Source organism: Merops nubicus, unplaced genomic scaffold (assembly GCF_000691845.1).
Source record: "Merops nubicus isolate BGI_N331 unplaced genomic scaffold, ASM69184v1 scaffold24374, whole genome shotgun sequence".
In the NCBI taxonomy this organism is placed as follows: Eukaryota; Metazoa; Chordata; class Aves; order Coraciiformes; family Meropidae; genus Merops; species Merops nubicus.
In genome coordinates this window covers 786-20,117 of record NW_008602598.1, presented here as the reverse complement: position 1 = coordinate 20,117, position 19,332 = coordinate 786, and the positions used below count along the sequence as shown (strand labels likewise).

The 19,332-nt window shown below is 37.4% G+C and overlaps 1 protein-coding gene across 1 annotated transcript; it reads right to left on the bottom strand.

Annotated features, from left to right (window-relative positions):
• Window positions 1-218: 218 nt before the first annotated feature.
• On the bottom strand, window positions 219-19,116 carry AGTR1 (angiotensin II receptor, type 1). Its single transcript, XM_008938425.1, has 2 exons — window positions 19,048-19,116; window positions 219-1,619 (listed from the first exon to the last, which is right to left on the bottom strand). The coding sequence occupies exon 2, from the start codon at window positions 1,565-1,567 to the stop codon at window positions 488-490; it is 1,080 nt and encodes a 359-aa protein (XP_008936673.1). The 5' UTR covers window positions 1,568-1,619; window positions 19,048-19,116; the 3' UTR covers window positions 219-487.
• Between the last annotated feature and the right edge of the window lie 216 nt (window positions 19,117-19,332).

The window sequence follows — 19,332 nt, the reverse complement described above, 5'->3', positions numbered from 1 at the left end:
CATATATTTGAAAATATATTATAAATATGATATGACTTGTCATTAACCCCCCCCCAAACAAGCAGTGTAGCTCCATCAACTCCTTGAACAAAATTTGAAATAGCTCGTGTATGTGCAACACAGGTCCTTCATAATTCATGTAGCTTATACAAGCTTTTCCTTTAAAAAGACCTCTGAACTTAAGAGGTTTCTCTACCCTTCTTTTGTAGTACTGAGTAAAGGGCAGGATGCTGACAGAAGCTCTGACATGCCTGTCCACCATTTATGTTGCTTTCAGTAAAGAAAAACAAAATGAAACCCAGCAGTCCTCTTCACAATGTAAAGTAAAAGGCCACTGCTAAGTCTTTACAGTATGGTTTCTCATGAGGTGATCCAATGCTTCTGTAACGAGCAGTAAGCTGTGATGTTCACGACTGCAGATGAATTTTGTCATTCTTGCTGCATCCTTCACAAGGTTGTTAAAAAAAGAAGTATATTGCAAAATGCATCACTCAGCATCAAAAGACGCAGCAGCCTTTTTAGTGTGCAGGCGTATATTCTCTGGTGGCCGATATGAGAGGGAACTCATTTTTGTTGTTAGGCTTGGATGTTGGCTGACATTTGGAGGAATGTATTTTATTAGCTGAAGGAAGTATTTTTTAAAGTTTTTTCCAAAAAAAACATAAAAAAAGGGATTCAAACAGTTGTTAAAGTAAGCGATGCAAATGGTGAAGGGCATAGCCGTATCCACAATATCAGTGATTTTGCAGTCTGTTATTACGTGTAATTGAATTAATACGTCCAAAAAAGTGAATACTTGATGAGGAATCCAGGAAAAGAAGAAGAAAAACACTATTGCCACAATCATCTTAAAAATATCATCATTTCTAGTCTTATTTTTTTGAATTTGATACGCCTTCTTCAGGGTCTTCCAAATTAAGGTGTAGCTTGTTAGTATGATCAGAAAAGGAATTAAAAAGCCCAGCAAATTTTTGGATAAACCTAACCCGACTCGGAGCGTTGTGTTATTGTTGTCGTATCGAAAGCCGCAGACCGTCATGTTCAGGTTCTCAGCAAAGAATATATTGCGGTGAATGATGACGGGCAAGCTGGCCACGCCAGCCAGAAGCCAGATGGCAATACAAGTCATCCTGGCCACAAACATGGTCCGTCGGATTCGGGACTTCACTGGATGCACTATGGCCAGGTAGCGGTCGATGCTGAGGCATGTGAGGAGGAACACGCTGGCGTACAGGTTGAAACTTATCCCCGCTGACGCTAACTTACACAAACAGTTGCCAAAAGGCCACTGGTACTCCATGGCCGTGTAGGCTGCCCAGAGTGGCAGAGTTATTAAAAAACACAAGTCAGCTAGTGCCAGGTTTAGAAGAAAGATACTGGCTACTGTTTTTAATTTCATGTAGCAGTAAATGACAATAACGACCAGGCTGTTCCCAAATATGCCTATGATAAATATGATGCTGTAAACAGTTGGAACCATTATGTAGATGTAACTGTGCCTTCCTGAAACAGGACAATCAACGTGGATTCTTTTAACAGTTTCTTCAGCAGAGTGATTTGGAATCATCTTGATCTCTTCAGCTGTAACCTAGTTTCAGGGAGAACACCGAAGTTCACACCTAGGAAGGGAAAAGAGGAAGAAATTCATGACAAGGATTTAATTTTTCTAAATTTTAAATTAAATGTCCAGTTTTTGTCTAACACAATGTGTCAATGTCTTAGTATTTAAAAAAAAAAGCCATCTTCAAGCATTTTCTTAACTGATTTCTATTTAAATATAGGCTTTGGTTGCAGAACGTAGCAGAGGTAAGAACATAAGAATGTTGGCTAAACATTGTTATATTTTTTTTTTACATCAATAAAATCTAACAAGGTTCTTTCAATTAGCAAAGTTTCAATTTAACATAAGACTGGTTATTGAACATATGCCATAAAAATAGTAATAGAGACTCAAAATAGCAGATAAGTATAAATTCTGGAGGGTCTTTAGGTTATTTTCTTTCCATGAATGGGTGATACTTAATTAGCAAAGTTATTCAGATATCTCAGAAACTGCTCTTAGGCACTCTGAATACTAGTTCACTCTGTAAATACAGTGTAATGCATTAAAAAAACAAGTGAGTTCAGACTAGGTACTCATTTTGAACTCTGATGTGAATCACTAGGATTTTTTTTTCTATACGTTAAGCTTAATTCTTTGAGTCAATTTTTGCTTGCAGAGCAATAGGAAGACACACAATCTGGTGTTCTGTTGTACCATAAATACCTTAACCATTTGGAAGTTACCTAGCTCCTCATCTGGCTTGGAACTATGGTATGTAACTACCAATGAGGAAAAAAAAATCTAAAAATCCAAACTTGCTGATTTGTTACATATTCATAACTGTAGAAGGAGTTTAAGAAAGGTGCAAGGGGGAATAATGGTTCATTCTACCTTTTCACTTACTGATAAAAAATATATGATACTGACAAAGAAAAAATAAAAAATTGATAGCTATTAATGTAGAGATGCAGGATCCTGACAGCTGTCAGTCAAACCCAATTATGCTGCCTCAAATACAGATTAAGTTAAATATAGTTGCTTTATAAACAAAACAAACCCGAAACAAACCAAACAACCCACCCAACCAAAAAAAAACCCCCAAACAATCAAAACCCTTATAAATATGAGAGTCACTTTATATAGATAAATACACACACAGTAAGACTCTGGGGAGTACAGGTGCATTCAGAAACAAACTGCTTGTTATTATAGAAATACAGGTTAAGTTGTTACAGAGGTGGCTGCTCATTATGTGCCTTGTTCAGCTCTGATGTTCCTGCTCAGTGCAGAATGCTCTTCTGTTAAGAGTCTGACATGCTCTTGTTGGGAGATAAACCTTATTCCAAACGGATTGTAGTAGTATTAGTATTAGTAGTATCAATCTCACGTCTCAAGGTATCAGTAGTAGCTATAGTTGATGTAATTAACAGCACATGTACTTTCAAGAAAGTATAATAATGATTATATTACATTTTCAGAAACATGTTAAAATAAAAAATAATTCAGTTGGTAAACTTGTGTCTGGCACTCTAAGGTACTGAATTCCCTGAACTTATTTTGGAATGCCTGGCAAGTAAAAAAGGCAGAACAATTCCCATGAAAAATCAGGAATTTGGTCAAGATATAGTATAATATTTCAATTTACCTGTTTAAAGTCTGTAAGCTGTCTGGAGTTAAAGGTTTTGTTGTAACGCTGAAGGCAGTAGAATTGTGGAAGGATATGTTTGGTATGTTACCAGTTTTAAATTATATTAAGGAATTACAAGTAATAAGTAAAGAAATCCATCACTATTTTCAGTAAATGAAAAGGAAGCAGAAATTCATAATGTGGTTGCTTTTGGGTAAACAGATTTGGATTGCCATATGTCTGTCAGAAAACAGCCTGAATGTTGCTACGAGAATGAACCTTGTACGAGACTTACACCTGAAGCAGTGTAGGAAAGCACTGCTAATCCCAAACTGAACTTTTGAAGTTGCTGAAAATTTTCAAGTTTCAGAGCTAGCCTCAGGTAGATCTGCTGCCTTGAGGGATGGCTGCCTGGGACAGCTTTATGCTGCCAGCATTCACAAGAGCAGGTTAAACCACTGGCCAGTTAAGTGCAGTACTGAAATTGTGCACATTGATAATTCCACTTAAAGCATCTCAAATTACCTGAGTTAACATAATGATAATTGGATCATTTTAAGGCTGATACACAAGGAGCTTTTCCTATGATGACTGAATTGATGCAACTGTGAATGGTGTGGCATCATCAATCTCAAGGCAAATTATCTGGTGAACAGCAAACTCCTGTTGTATGTCACTGTCCCGTTTGACCTTTTATCTTTTTTTAATTACAATGATTGTAAGTTACTGATAATTAAATACTTCAGACCGCTCTACCAACTATTGTTTACCACTCCATTCATTGCTTCTGTTGGATGAACATGCATCCTAATTAAACTGTCTGTGGAAACAGCGAGGAATGCTGAGCCCATGCAAGGTAAACAGCACTTTGCCCACTCTAAGAGAAGAGAGCACTGACTGTGGCTCTCTGTGAGAACTTCATCAGCTATAAATAGGTAAGCAGGTGTCACAAGTCAGACAGACTTTAAATAAAAATGAGGTTTTGGTATTTGCTTTGACAAACACTAAACACACGCAGGCTGACTGACCCTGACACAGTTCAGCTGCCTCACCATTAGGTAAGGCAAGGTTTTTTTTTTTCCATCTGAAAAAAGTAGGTGGCTTATTTGCTTTTCTTACAAATGAGAAGATAGTCCCACGTTTAAGAGCATGATGCATTCTATTTTTGTATAAAATTGTTGCACAGCGAGAAGAGAAGCTGAAAAATGTTTGGAACAATATGTTCAACATATCAGCTATGTTTAATTCATTCTGGTGGCATAAGCTTTTTTTCCTTTATCTTCAGAATTTATTCCCTTCCCTTTCATAATTTTTTTCTATCTTATTTTTCTAATTGATGAGGAACTAATGACACTTGCTACATGCTTTATTTAACAGACATTTTTTTTCTTCCCATCCAGCAGAACAACCTCCTTTATTCTCATTGCTTTAATGAGTATAATTTCTCCATTTCATATGCCTGCTTCAGCATCCTCTCTGCTTTCCTGGAGCTCCTGAGCAGTACTACCTTGAAGCCACAAATTTACCTTTCTCCTAGCTCTTACTTCTGCTGCTTCTTCTAACAGTCCATATTCCCAACTCACGGCTTTCCTAAGTATTTTTAGTCCAGAGTGATAAGTGAATTGCGGAGGGTGAGAGTAATATAAACACATGAGCAAATAAAGGCACATAATCCAAACTATTGTTGCCTTGCAGTGTGCATACGCCTCCTGTCATTACTGCCACTATTTTCCATTGAGATCAACATCTGACTTCATGGTACATGACATTAAATCAAAATATTACTGAAATGGAACTGAAATAGACAGCATAGGACTGGAACACTGTCTGTACATCAGTTCATGAGCACCAAGAACAGAAAGCAAGCTTCAGAAGATCTGTATCAGTAACTGTCAAATTGGCTGTTACTTTTACAATTTTTGGATCAGGAGGTGGTCTGACATGAGAACAAACAGAACTTGCAGGGCCTTGTACTGGCTTGAGCATTTTTGTTTAAATGTTGCTTTTCCAGCTGTCTTTCTCGTCAGTCTTTCATGAAGCAGCTGCCTGGCTGTTGAAATTGCTGTTAATTTTGTTGTGGTGGTTTGGTTTTTTTTTTGTGATATCAAGTATTTATTTTTTTAATTCTCTAACCTATATGTGGGTTCTTTGTGCCTTCCCCTTGAAAGAAATGAAGCTGGTCTGCTTTCATTGGTGCTAGTTCCATATAGCTGGTAAATGCCCGTGATCTTTCTAGGTTCTTATAACATGAAGACTCTAAATTGCTTAATATTTATTTTGTGGTAGCAGAGGACCAGTTATTGCTACCTTGTAAATGCAAACTGTTTTTTGTACTCTGGTCTTCTCTGTAAGAACGTCTCTGTATTTACTTACTCCATCATTCTTCAAAAAAGCCTGTACTTCTGTATGATGTCTTCATAGCGTATAAGAAAAGAACGAACATCTCTACTATGTTTTTCATAAACTACTCTCATTAATTTTCCCTTCACTTCTCAAGTATATTTCTCCTGTACTCAGTTTCAGTCATAAAATTTATATGAGAAAAGGACATATGAAAAGATTTTTTTCCTCTGGGAAAAATCAATGCTTGTAGAGAGACTGAACAGTGGGAATTGGGAGTGTGTGTGATTTTGAATGATTTGGGGGGGGTGGGGAAAAGGAAAGTAACAGTTACGTACAGTAACGTTGAAATCACTTTGAAGTTTAACTCTTAATATATATTTCGACCACTAGAGGTCTGTATTTCCTATTTTAAAATAGGAGAATTGCTTTATTTTATATTCAATTGCCATCGCTTTTCCAAATATCCCCTTCCTTCCAAGTTTACTTAAGATGCAAACACAAGGCAAAATACGTATCATTGAACTTCTGCATTTATGTGAAGTATAATGTGCTTTATCACTTTATAAAGTGAAGTGGTTTAAGTTTATTTTAGTATCTACAAGCTTATATCTAATTTCCTTTATTCTAGTACATTTCTAGTTTTGTTAACCTTCAGTCCAACTCTCGCACTTGTAAGTTATGGAACAAGATCTGGATATTTTATATTTTCAAAGACATGCACCTTATTTAAAGTTTTTGAGTCAAATTATGAATATTTTCAAAGGGAGACTGAAAGTACAGTTAACTTTAAAAATGCAGATGGAAAAATACTGACACCTACTCATTACACTAAAAGATCATTTTAGCACTAACTAGGCAAGTTGTTAAGCATACAATTCTTTTTCCAAGTATCAGCCAGGTAGTATTATTGAAGGTAATTCTAGGTTAACAAGACTCCAACATGCATTTTTCTTTTTGAAGGAAGATATATTTGTTGTTGAAAATGCCACTTCAGAACTATTTTATTTTTTTTAACTTATTTAAAGGATTTTTGGAGATACAAAGGCAACATGACCCTGCACATTTTTTTTGTAATCCAAATGGTGGTTCTTACACCTCAAGTGCTGAATATGTTTCATCAATTGCAAACAATTCCACAATTAAAAAATGTAAGCACCTTTAGCACTTTTTATTTCCCTCCACCTCTTTTACTACTACATCTGGGTTACCTGGGTTTGTCACTACCCATTTGGACACTGTGCATAATGATGTTTCTGTTTCAAATTACTTATTTACCTAAATACTTCTGTAATGCTAGTAAGTGCAAACAGCTTTCAAACCAGATAGAGAAGAAACGTTTTCATGTTATGGTGACACTTACTTAATTGAAACTAGCAGATAAGCAAAGAGCAGAACCAAAAAATTGATATTAACCATATTGTCTTGTGCCAGATAAGTAGAAATAATTATTGTGTTGTCCTATATTCATGTCACATGGGTTATACAGTGTCAGTTTATCTCTATGCACTTAAGGGATGTCTTGGTACAAGTGTGTGGCATTCATATCTTGAATCTGCCAAACCCGGGAACATTTAGAGAGAAATAGAAGTGATATCTAGAGACAGAAAACTAGCAAGCAGTTGGCTAGATTTAATATGCAGAATAAAGAAAACTAGTCTTTCATTTGCATACTCAAGGATTTGTGTTAGAAATGGATATGGCAAAAAATGGAATAAGTGAAAGGTCACCTCTAAAAAACTCATCTATGGGGCTGCAGAGTGATGAATAAAATATTGCAAGTACTTTTAGTGGACATTAAATGATGAATAATATTACAATGTAATACGTTAATAACACCACAGTGTAGTATTCTGCATTCTCTGCATGTTTTTTTTAACAGTCTACAGTGTAATGTCACAGTTACAATTCCAGCATTTGCAGCAGGAGTGAAAACTTGGATTAATTTTTGCATATACTCTTGTAGTACTTACAGAGGCCACAAACACTGAAATATTTTTTTCATATTACTCAGCTTTTTGGCCCGAATTAACTCTAGCAATTCCCTCCTTGTGTATGGTTTGTTTCCAGAAGTTGGGAAACCATGATGTACATATTTCTATAAAGTTTTACTTGCAGATGCTAGTGCCAAAGAAGGATTGCTCAACTTGAGTTTCTCAACCTCACTAGAACATAGTGGTTTAGTGAATGCTAGCATAGCAATGATTAAGGTTTTGGGTTTTTTTTGTATAGAATTTTGTTGACTGATTGATCCACAGCATGTTGATTGATCCATAGCAAAAAGTCTTTCATCTGAAAGTAAGTTCCAGTATTTTGGCTTATATATTTCTTTTCTTGGATCCTCTAGGTTTAGGTTTAAAAGTAAACATTGTTTTCTGGGAGCTTTACACACACTCCTCTACACACATAATTTTGTTTTCTCTGCTGTGAAGGGGAGGAAAAACATTCTTGGGCTCAATAAATGTAGAGCTGAAGGAAAAAACATTTGCAATATGCAGTCTGTTTCTCTGTTCTCTTGGTGAAGATCAGTGAGGCAGTAGCTTTAGAGAATACTGGTTCTGGCCTGACAGTGTACCTGAAACTCAAAATATCTTAGATGTGTTTCCCATAATTTTCTGGTCTCTTTCTTTCATGTTTATCAATCAGAGCAAACTCTGTTTGGCTTCCTTGAACATCTGCACGAATGTCTTGCAAACTCTCTGGTGTTTAATATGTCGTAGGTATTTTATATACTTAAGAGATGTAAAGTTAAAATTATCCACACAGCAGTTAATTAAAACTGCAAAGATAATTTAATAAAGTAAAATATATTTCTAGCCTAGTTCAGTACTTCTGAAACTAAACATCAAAACACCAAGCTTCAGAAAAGATGATGTCTGAAAGGTTAATCTCCAAGCGATATCCTCTTGTCCCAGTCACCTCAGTTACGTTGTCTTGATGGGAACAAATATGTTTTTATTATCAAGGTTATTAAACTTATAGCTGAATTATTTTTTTACTACAAATAATTGCTATAGCAAGAGGCTGTTGCTCTTCTTGTTTATATCACAAGGTAAAGAATTGCCTCTTTTTCTAAAAGAGACTGAAGACACATGAAGACTTTGAAGTTTGAAAAGGCTTTCAAGACTTTGAAATGAGGACATTAACTATCATCATCAATACAGCATGGATTTTCGCACTTCTGTTCTAGCCATTAGCTTTACCAACATGGAAGAGTGGCACCCTCCTAGAACATAAAAATGATCAACCATCAGCAGGCAAAATGAAAATTTGCTTATGAAGGACATGGCAACTCCTCATTGTTAATAATGGCACTTACTGCATATTAGATGCCAGGAAAGAAAAAATAAATCTATTTCAGATCAAGGTAGGATAAGAATTTCTAGGGTTTTCAGCACTGACATGAAAAGATTTTTTGAAGGGCAACAGAACGTAAGGTACTATTTTATCATGAATATGCAGCTTACTCCACTCTCATAACTTCATATTTGATGACTGGTTATGTCATATCTTTAGGGTATTTGGAAGTACCCAAAAGAGGCAATAGTTAACAGGAATTAAGCCATCAAGTCCCAGCACGAATAAAAGTGAGATTAGTTTGAGCTGTGAAAGGTTACGTGCTGCAGTTACTTTCTCTGAGTGATAGTAAACAAATGGATTAACACATTTCCTTTATTGCAGCTGGAATTGCCTATATAAAATATAGTGTGCCCCATGTGATTATTTTTAATAAAAGACAGAAATCAAATTCAGGTTTGTTACGTGTGAGAGAAATACTTTGATGAATTTTAAGTTTCTATTCTGCTAGCTTAGTTCTATGGAATAAGAAGTTTCGAACTATGTTTTTACACAGGAGCACATATCCTACACAAATTAGCTTCTGGATACCTAACCACATACCTAAAATTTCTATTTGCACTATTATTTCCATATGAAATGAACCATAAGCTTGTACTGTGACATACTCCAACCTAAGGAGTAAGGGAATTTACATTAATTCTGGGCTTTATCCAGATCTATCTTATATTAATCAAATCTGTATTATGTCTTATATTGAAAAGGCTGTGGAGAGCCAAGAGAGGAAAAAAAAAACCCCTTACTGAAATAACCAGCACTGCTGAAGGCTCTTATTATGTCCTCTTCCAACACAACAGAGATCAGATACAGGTATCTTATCTCCTTTAAGATCTACATAAAATTGCAGTTTGATTTACTGGATATTTCATATATTTATTAGTCTGTCTTTAAGACATATTTATGTGGTCTTCTTTACTGAAGCTTGTGGGCCCCTCCATAAGTATATGAAAATAGCAAAAATAACTGTTACTCATTCTTGTAGGAGAAATACTGTGTTCTATTACTGTGATTTCATGCATGCAGAGCTTAGTAAGGTGTTACAAGACGTTTTCCGTGGTGTTTTGAGTATCACTGGGATCTGGTCGTTCTTATTTCTTGCTGGAATGAATATCTTTGTGCATCCAACACTGACGGAGTTACAGTTACACTGTTACAGTTACACTGTCCAGATCTTCCCAGTATTAGTGGTTTCAGTGGTCAGGTTAGCTATCATCTGGACAGTGGCCTTTTTGGGGAAATAAAGGCTGCTTCCACAAACTGTTGTTAGTGCAAGTCAGATACTTTCTCTTCTACTGCTGTTAAAAGAAGAGAAAATGTTCTGAGCAGCACAGAGACATTGATGTAATTGGGTTGGTGCTTTGCTGTTTTTAAACAATATCTGAATTTATAAAGACAATAATTTCAGCTCTAGATGCAACTTGGAGGTCCCACTTGTACCAAGAATTGCTGAGACCAGAACTGGCTCTCACAGGAAGAAACAGTACTTGCATGTAAAGATCTTTTATAGAACTGAGAATATTTAGGGTTTTTATGCCATTTTGAAATTCAAAACTATCAAAAAGGTGTCAATGTTATTATCAAACTGAGATCTCTCCAGTGCTCAAGGAAAGGCATGTTTTCTGGATTTCTCTTCATACTGGTATGATACCATGCCGTGATTAAACCATCTGACTTGTCTGTACTTCAGCCACTAGTTCTTTCCCGAGTTTCACTGAGGCACCAAGAAACCTGCCCTGTAGCAATGCTGGAGTTAGTCTTTTGTTCCCATCGTGAGCTTTTCATCTTTTCAACTTCTTGAAAGCAGAAAAAGTGTGCAGTCTACAAATATCAGAGATTTTGTAGAAGAAATGATGCATTTCTGTTATCTAAAATACCTGAAGGGATGATGCTTTAGAGTGCTGCTGCAGAAAGGACAGTGTTGTATGAGGGAAGCTGCTTTTGCTAACTTAGAAAAGCACATAATCGCCACATACTTTTACCATGTATATTTTACGAAGCTCCTGGAACTTGACCAAACTTTAAGAAACCTACCCCTGCTGGAGGGGATGATGCATTTTCTACTCAGGTCACTACAGCCAAGGTCAGGCAAATGCTGGAAAATTCTCATGCAGATTGTTGGTTTTTGGTGTTGTGTGAATAGTGACTTTTCAAAGAAGAATGATATTAAGGGCATAGGCAATATGGAAGATGAAGACAGAACCATTTTAGATAGGTAAAGGAAAGAAGGCTGGGCTTTGCTAAGGAGTACGAACACAAAGGTTTTAAAGAATCAGATGCAGCAGTGTTGGTAGGAAAGGGTTAACCCCTCTTTTGTTAAAACAGAGACTGAAAATTCACAACATATGGAAATTACTTTTATACAGCAGAAAGGAGTGAGAGGTTAATAACCTCTTGTTTTGAAAACTGAATGAAATCTTTGCTTCTTTAGAAGCTATTATTTGCATTCTGGGATTTATCATTTGATGATGACAGCTATGGTGTAAGTAATATTCTGGGACCTTGAGAGTAACAGCTACTCATGTAGACTATGGCTTGTAGAACTGAACCCCAAAATATTAGTGTCTCATGGGGATACCTTGCTCACAAACTGTTATTCTGTTACTGACTCCAAGGCATGAGAGGGCTCATGTATGTATTGGCTCTTCCTCACAGTTTTTACAGCATATAAAAGTCTGAACATGTTGTATTTAATTTGAAGCCTAAAATATTAGAAATCTGGATCCTTTAACATGGCTGTTGGCCAGAGCCATTTCTCTTAACAGATTCTTCTTCTACAGGGACGTGGTCCTACTCCCATAGACAGCTGTAAGAAGCAACAGGTACACATTTCACTTCTCCTCTAGACTCCCCTGCCTCCACACTCTCAGCTTTTATTAATTGAGATGAGCCAGTGACAAAGGTTAAATATATATATATATCTTTTAGTTTATTACAGGTAGCTGTACTGCGATATAACATGCGTGAAATGAAGCACACTGTGTTGTGAAACCTGGGCCTCTTCTGCTTTTTCATCCAGGGAGAAAAAAAAATGTGATAAAGGATCAGCCATCTTTCAAATTCTGTTATGAATGTTAAAATAACAAAATGACATGTTGCATTAAGGGATGGAAAATAAGTACAATAATAGAGAGCCAGACAAAAAACCAAAACAAAAATAATCAGTATAGCCAGATAAGGACTGGCTATAACGAAGGGTATTACCATTGACTTCATTTAAGTCCAGATCCTGAGTGAGGTCAGTAAGTATATGCTTATCAGCCTCTGGGTAAAAAACAGGTAAAATTTACATAAGTTTAAACTCTTGATTGTATTAGTGGTTGTTGATAATTTAGCAGAAAATGGGATTTCATGGACCTAAATTAGAAATGATAATGTTCTAAAATGGTTAATGCATGAGTGACATGCCCCCAGCAATATGCAATCACTGTCAGAATCTTCTCCATCACTGGCAGAGATCACAATAGAAAATTGAATGGAAATGTCAAAGCTGCAATTGTTTCCTCATGAACCAAATCACCTGCTTCCGGGAGAAAAGGATTCTTCTGAATTTAGGTGCAAATTCTTTGGCCTTTTTCTGTTTTACAGCTTTAATGTGAAAGACGCAATTCAATCAGTAGTGATTGAAAGGGATGTTTCAATTAGTTTTCTGTTGCTTCCTCTACGCAAAGATGTTTGTAGGAAGAAGGCTGGGGGACACAAAAACCTTGTAGACAAAGAGGTGATAGGACTTTTTGTGGAATTTCAAGTTAGTCCAAATAGAGGTTTCCTTGCTTTGTTCTGGTAATTTAGTTTACTCAGAGACCACAATGTCATTTGTCTCCTGTCACACAGCCATGTTACTTTTCTTTTGCTGAGACAGAAGAAGCAGAGCCAAAAGTTAACATTATGTGCGCACCCACCCTTTAGGTATTTATAAGCATTGATAAGATCCTCTCAGCCTTCTCTTTCCCAGCCTAAACAGATGCAGGTCTCTCAGCCTTTCCTCCTAAGAGAGATGTTCCAGTCCCCTCATCACCGCTCTAGCCCTCCAGTGGACTCTCTCCACTAGTCTCTGTCTCTCTTGAACTGGGGAGCCCAGAACTGGACACAATGCTCTAGATGTAGCCTCACCAAGGCAAAGTAGAGGAGGAGAAGAACCTCCCTCAGTCTGCTGGTCACACTCTTCTTAATGCACCCCAGGATACCATCAGCCTTCTTGGCCACAAGAGCGTATTGCTGGCTCATGGGTAACTTGTTGTCCATCAGGACTCCCAGGTCTTTCTTCACAGAGCTGTTTTCCAGCAGGCCAACCCTGCAACACAACCCCTAGCCCATACTGGTGCATCACTAAAGTATCTGTTACGTTAACTAAACCAACTAACGTAGAAGTTTTATCACTACATTTCCAGTACCATGGCTAGTGATTTCCACAGAACTTGCTGCTAGTCAAAGTGTTATGGCTCTGGGGGAAACAAACCTCTCATTGAACGTTTTTGGGTTGGTTTTGTTGTTTTGTTTTGTTTTTTTTTTTTTCTTCTTTTGCCTTCATGCGGAAGAAGTATTTGTCTTACTGAAGAAGCAAATGCAAATGTATTGTGGATTTCTGTGCAAGGAACTGGATGTTAGATTTCAGCATCTTTGTTCAGAGGAAGCTTTGCTTTCCATGTCGTAATTCAGCGATATGTAATAGGATTTGGTTCACTGTGTCTGACTGAGACACTTGATTACTTTTCTTTTATATAATTAATTTAGATATCCTTACAGTGGGAAAATATCACACAATGGCAATATGCCTCAGAAAAGACTTTTCTTCCTTAAATGAGAATGTTAGGAACAGCCTGGAGGGAAAAGTTAAAGATTAAAAGCAAAGGATCAGCATGGAGGCTTCTTAATGAATACCTCATTAGGGTCAGAGAAAGGGAACCAAAGGTAGGAAGGAAAGAAAACAGTATGAATAACTGGTAAAGTACAAGGGTTTATGCAGACCAAAAAAATCTTTTAAAATGGTAATGCAGCTAAGCCTGAGAGGAGCTACTATCATTGTAACTGTTAGCAAGTATAACATGGAAAACAGAGGCTAAATTGTGCTTTCACTTGCATGAAACTCTTGTTAAGGGCAGGCCATTACGAGGGTTAGAACAAAATCTGAGTAGTCTAATATAAAGACAAGCAATGTATCTGTGATTTTTGTACAAGTTAATTGGACTAGTGAGGTGCTAAGGGGTTAATCAAAGGGAATGAAAGGTCAAATACAGACATCCTAATCCATGTCAGTGTGAACGGTATTATCACCCATGGAAAAAACAAGATACTGTGATCCTTAGTGCTTTGTCTGGAAGGCAGCACACTTAATAGAATGATACCAAAACAGATGTTCTGCCAAATTTGTACAGCTTGTTTCCTGTTTGTTTTTCTTCAAAGGAGAATTTACTGCTCTATTTTGAAAGTAAAATTCATTAGTGAACTCTCTTCACTGTCCTGGCTCTGAGAGGTTCCTTATAAGCACTGAAGAGCAGCCACAGAGGTAATGAGTGCTGTTACAGCCAGAGCGTGAGCTAAGCCATGATGCTGGGAATCAGTGCACCTTCAACAACACCCAGGCTTGGTTCTCCAGCAAACACAACTGCACAGATGGTGGAAAAGGTAGTGCTGTGCCCTCCAAAAGGGCCACATCAGCTTCATGTCAGTGCTAATACACTTACCAACTGAGCTGTGCAAATGCTTCCATGGGTGGCTATCCTGTTCTGACAGTACTTTTATTGACAGTACGTTTAAGAACATGGAACAGCATCATAAAATGTATTTGGAGGCAAAATATTTTTGAAATGCTTTTTAGGAAGCCCATAGGTAAAGAAAGAACTTTTACTTGAAATAAAGACTGATTTGAGAAAAACTGGACTTATCTTATGGTAAGCTGCTAATAACAAAGCCAAGAGAAAAACAAAGACAGAAATCTATCAGCAGAGCTAGAGTCTCACTTTGAAAACATATGTTGGTTCCTGTCCCATGCTTTCCATTTCTCATTGTTGTACATTAAGTAAAGAACCTGAGGAAGGAGGAAATCCTGAGCAACCTGAGTGGTAGCAGACTAACTCTTGGGTTTGATATACCTTGTAGGAGGTGGGAGAAGGAAAATTGCATGAACTTTTAGGCTTGGGTAACAAGAATGAGGGGAAGAAAAAAAAGCTGAAAACTAGTATTTTATAAAGGAAAAGATGAAAGGGTAACATACAGCCTATAAAACTGGTTTGGGAGAGGGACGTGTAATTCCTCAATAAACAAATTCAGGCTGCATCTTCATACATTATGTGATGCCTTCTTCAAGCAAAGGATCTGGCCTGGCTGTGCTGATGCAAAAGCAGAGTTAAACGCAGTATAGCTGCCAACAGAACATTTTTTTACTGAAGTCAACTAGTGTATTTTTCTCTCTTGCGTAAGCCCCCCAGAAGAAAATACAGCTGCTCAGTGGATTTCTGGAATGTTTTACTATTTGCATGGGTCTCTCTGAGCTAAAAATGCTAAGGCACAATACTGTCATTCATTATATCCCTCAGAAAACCAAGTGAACTCAGGAATGCTGTCTTATTTTCTATTTCTGTTCCTATGCTTCATCTACAGAGTATTAGATTCCACTAGCCAAGAATCTATCAGTAACTGACAAACTTGTATGACCCAGCAGTAAAGAAAGGAATAGGTGAATTAGCTGAAATTAGGGGTTTGGTTAAATCATTCTTTGTTCTGTCCGTAACTCTAATTATAGCTTTCACCTCAAATGGTGAAATACTGTCTAAATATTGACCTTGCCCAAATTCAGATATTGCCAGGTACCTTTTGCTGTAGCCTGCTTTTTGTATTGTCTTCAATCATGGCACTCACTGATGCACTGCCAATCTGATCTCACTTCCCTGCTGTGAGTTCATCTTCAGTTATTACCCATTTTCTGTGCCTGTAAGAGAAATGCTACTCAACTACAATAAAAGGAGATAAACACCACAAATAGTAACCAAGCATTCTAGCTAGCGTTGTTCTGTAGCGGTTACCTGGACAGTTTTGCTATCAAACAAAAACCAAATGGAATGAAAATTGTAAAAGACACCCGACAGCCCAAATCTGTAGTTCTTTCATATAATGGTGCAACAGAGAATGCTAACAGCATGCCATTTAGAGCCCGATATTTTCCTACCCTTACTTGCAATTCACTTGAAAGCTCAAAGTAATTTTAGTATAATCCATCATTTATCTGAAGATAAGGTCATAAATGATTAGACCAGCCATTCTATTTCATATGTGCCTTGTCTTAAACAATCCCAGCTGTTAGGGCTTAGAGTCAAGATAACCCCTTTTCAGTTGTTTGCTACAGCTGAGGCAAGAAAATTTAAGTACAAGTATGATAACTCACCCTGTTTGCCCGATTTGTTAAATTCCTTAAAATGTTCAAAAATGACACAGGTTCTTCTAGGGTACATCTGTTCATTTATTTTTTTTTTCCAAAGGGTAAGTTTTAGAAGATGGTACAGGACATGATATGAGTCCTCTGAGTACAGTGACTGTCTACGGTGAAAGTGATCTTAAGTGACAAATTTGTTGATGGAACAGGAACTAAAAGAAATATTGTGGTTAGCAAAAGCTTAGTGGCTTGCTTTTCACTGCAGGATTTGTAAACCCAGAGGGAGGAGACAAAAAAAAAGATACTGTGATTAGTAACTTTCTGTGCAATAGCAGCTGTTATATAAGTAAGAGCTCTACTGGAGCCTTTCTGATCTTCAGGCTGTGGTGTTTGGGCCTCCTGCATGAGGTCTATAGACCTCTAAGCTCCAAGAACAAATTATGTTGACACCTACTCACTCTCCAATGTATCTGAACTTCTCTTGTGTATACATGCCAAGATTTTACCTTTGCATAAAATTTTAACTCCAGGTAAGTAGCTGAGGTTCAACTCTCATCAACATGTTCCACTTTCTTCTCAGAATTTCACAAGATGTCTAAAAATTTCTCTTTGTGACACTGTAATTGTATCTTACCTAGGTTTTCAAACCTGATTCTAACAACGCAGAAGCCTACTTTTTTAAAATACAATAGTAGCCCTTAGGACGAGCTGTCCAAATATGAGAACTGCTCTCCAAGAATACTACAAAATTGCTCTTTAGGATTTGAGGGGAACACATAGTAAAACAACATCCATGTCACCACACTTCTGATGGAATTGTTGCACAACTGCAAGCATGAGGCATAAACATCAGCAGTAAGCTAAACAAAGCTTGGAAAATGAAACAAGATCACCCAGAAGGTCGAGATTTAGCTAAGCATGGAATGGAGCCTGCAAGTAGACTGCCACGGACCTGTAGTGACCAGGCTACATCCTGGCCCAGCCCTGTTCTCTCAGCCCTAAACTGCAGATTTTACCAAGTCTGCAACTCTGGAAGGGTTCTGAGATTATGTTGCTCTTTTCAGAAAGAGATGATGTTTACTGAGTTGTACTGCTGTCAGAAATAGCTGAGGGCTTTATTTTGCTTTTCTGTCCACTCTCCTTCCCCTGACGAAGCCATTTGACCACCTTCTTTGGCATATCAAATACACTACTCAAGCTGATTTATTCATATACCAATGAATCTTGATAACCCGTTTCCCCTACTCAGCTTTAAGTTTAACACATCCAAATGAAATTTTAGTCTATTTCTCCTCATATTGAGGTGTCTTTTAGAAGAATTAAATTCAGCTAAAAAAACCCAGAACTGAACAAGATTAACCATGTAATATATCAGACAATATTTGATTAAAATAATGCATAAATATTCTTGTTCTCTACCCACGTCAAGAAAGAACGTGACCTTTTATGAACTCACCAAGGCAGAAATGGAGACTTGAAGTGTAGAGAACACAGATATGTGCCAACCATTCAGAAACAATTGATTAAATGCCCTAAAATTTGGGCAGTAATAGTCACCAGACTATGTGTATGAACACTCCTGGTAATACTAGTAGCTTCTGGATCTCAGGAAGGCACAGAAGAAAAGGAGAAGCAGTAAGCAAATGTGAGTAATTTGTGACTGCTTAAAACATTTTCAACTAGTAATAGACTTCTGCATAAACAAGAGTTTAACTAGGAGAGTGTAAGGGGAGTTTGTAGTTTACGTAACGTTAAGTTGCCACATTAATTACCGGAGCTGTAGTAAGGACCCACAGGCAGTGCCAGAGAAAAGGACTAGCTGAACGTATCCCTGTAACAAATACAGAGGATGGATTACCACAGTGCTTAAAACTTCAGCGTGTAGGAAAATACAGTGAGTGCCCATTATCTGAAATAAAAATTTTAATGGGAATTAACTCTGACACATGTATCCATGTCTGCAAACATAGTCCATATGTTTCAATATAATTATTCTAAAAGGTGTAAATAAATCACCATGTTTATATTCTGCATCTGCCTGTGTTTTTATAGTGCTACAAATAGGAAAAACAAACGTGACACATTTTCAGATATTTAATACAGTTAATGATAATATTATTCATTCAGCAGGTAAGAGGAGTACAAATCCTGCATCTTGTTATAAGCGGACTGCAAAAAGCAGGTTTTGGAGTTGTGACATTTTAAACTGAGAGGCAGAGCTCTCCCCACTTCTGCAGTGCTGTGTGGATACTGGCCTCCCAGGCTGCCATTTACTGCCTTTTAAACCAGGAACTTGTTGCAGTTCACACACTCTGTCCAACCCACGGTGCTGTTTCCAAGCAGGAAGGCAGGACACCTCACACCCTTGGAAATGGGTGCACTTCTGCTCTCCTCTAGTGTCAGAACTCTGCTGCCACACACTACCTCGGCAAAAGGGGAGAATGAAACCACCTATATTCAAATTTAATATGTGTGACTTCTCTTAACTGTACAAGACCACTTTGCTTTTTCCTTTTAGCAACATGAACTAGGAAGCACTCCATAGCTGTAACTGATTTTTCTCTGCTATGTAGTTCAATTTCTAGAGACGTATACAGAAATATCACATTTCTGCTGGAAAGGCACAGTTAAAATTCTTAATATGTGACTGAAAGCTTAATTTGTAGGCACTTTATTGCATTTCTGAAACACTTTGTAATTTAAAAGATTATGGTGGCAACAAGCAAAACAGACTGTCATAGTCAAGAGTGTGACACATTTGTCTGACACCAAAATAGAGCCAAAACAGCCTTTCTACATCACCATGGTAATTACCTGCTTCAGGCCACACTCAATCCTCCTATTCAGACAAAAATCTAATCCTGTTACTGGTGAAGGTTCACGCAAACTAAAACAGACCCTCTCCTAGACAAAAATCCCTCTTCACCCTCATCCCTTTTGGGGGCTTGTGATTTTACTGAGCCCATTTACTAGCCTGTTCCCTGCTTTGCAACACAACCCAACTGAAACAAGTACTGCTGCTTATGGACAGGAATGAAATTTACAGTGAACTGTAGCACACTCTGGATAGAATCCTGCTGTTGCTTTTTGCACATCTCA

Excerpts from the sequence above, each read along its gene's own strand:
- AGTR1 (XM_008938425.1), bottom strand. The coding sequence starts at position 1,567 with ATGATTCCAAATCACTCTGCTGAAGAAACTGTTAAAAGAATCCACGTT.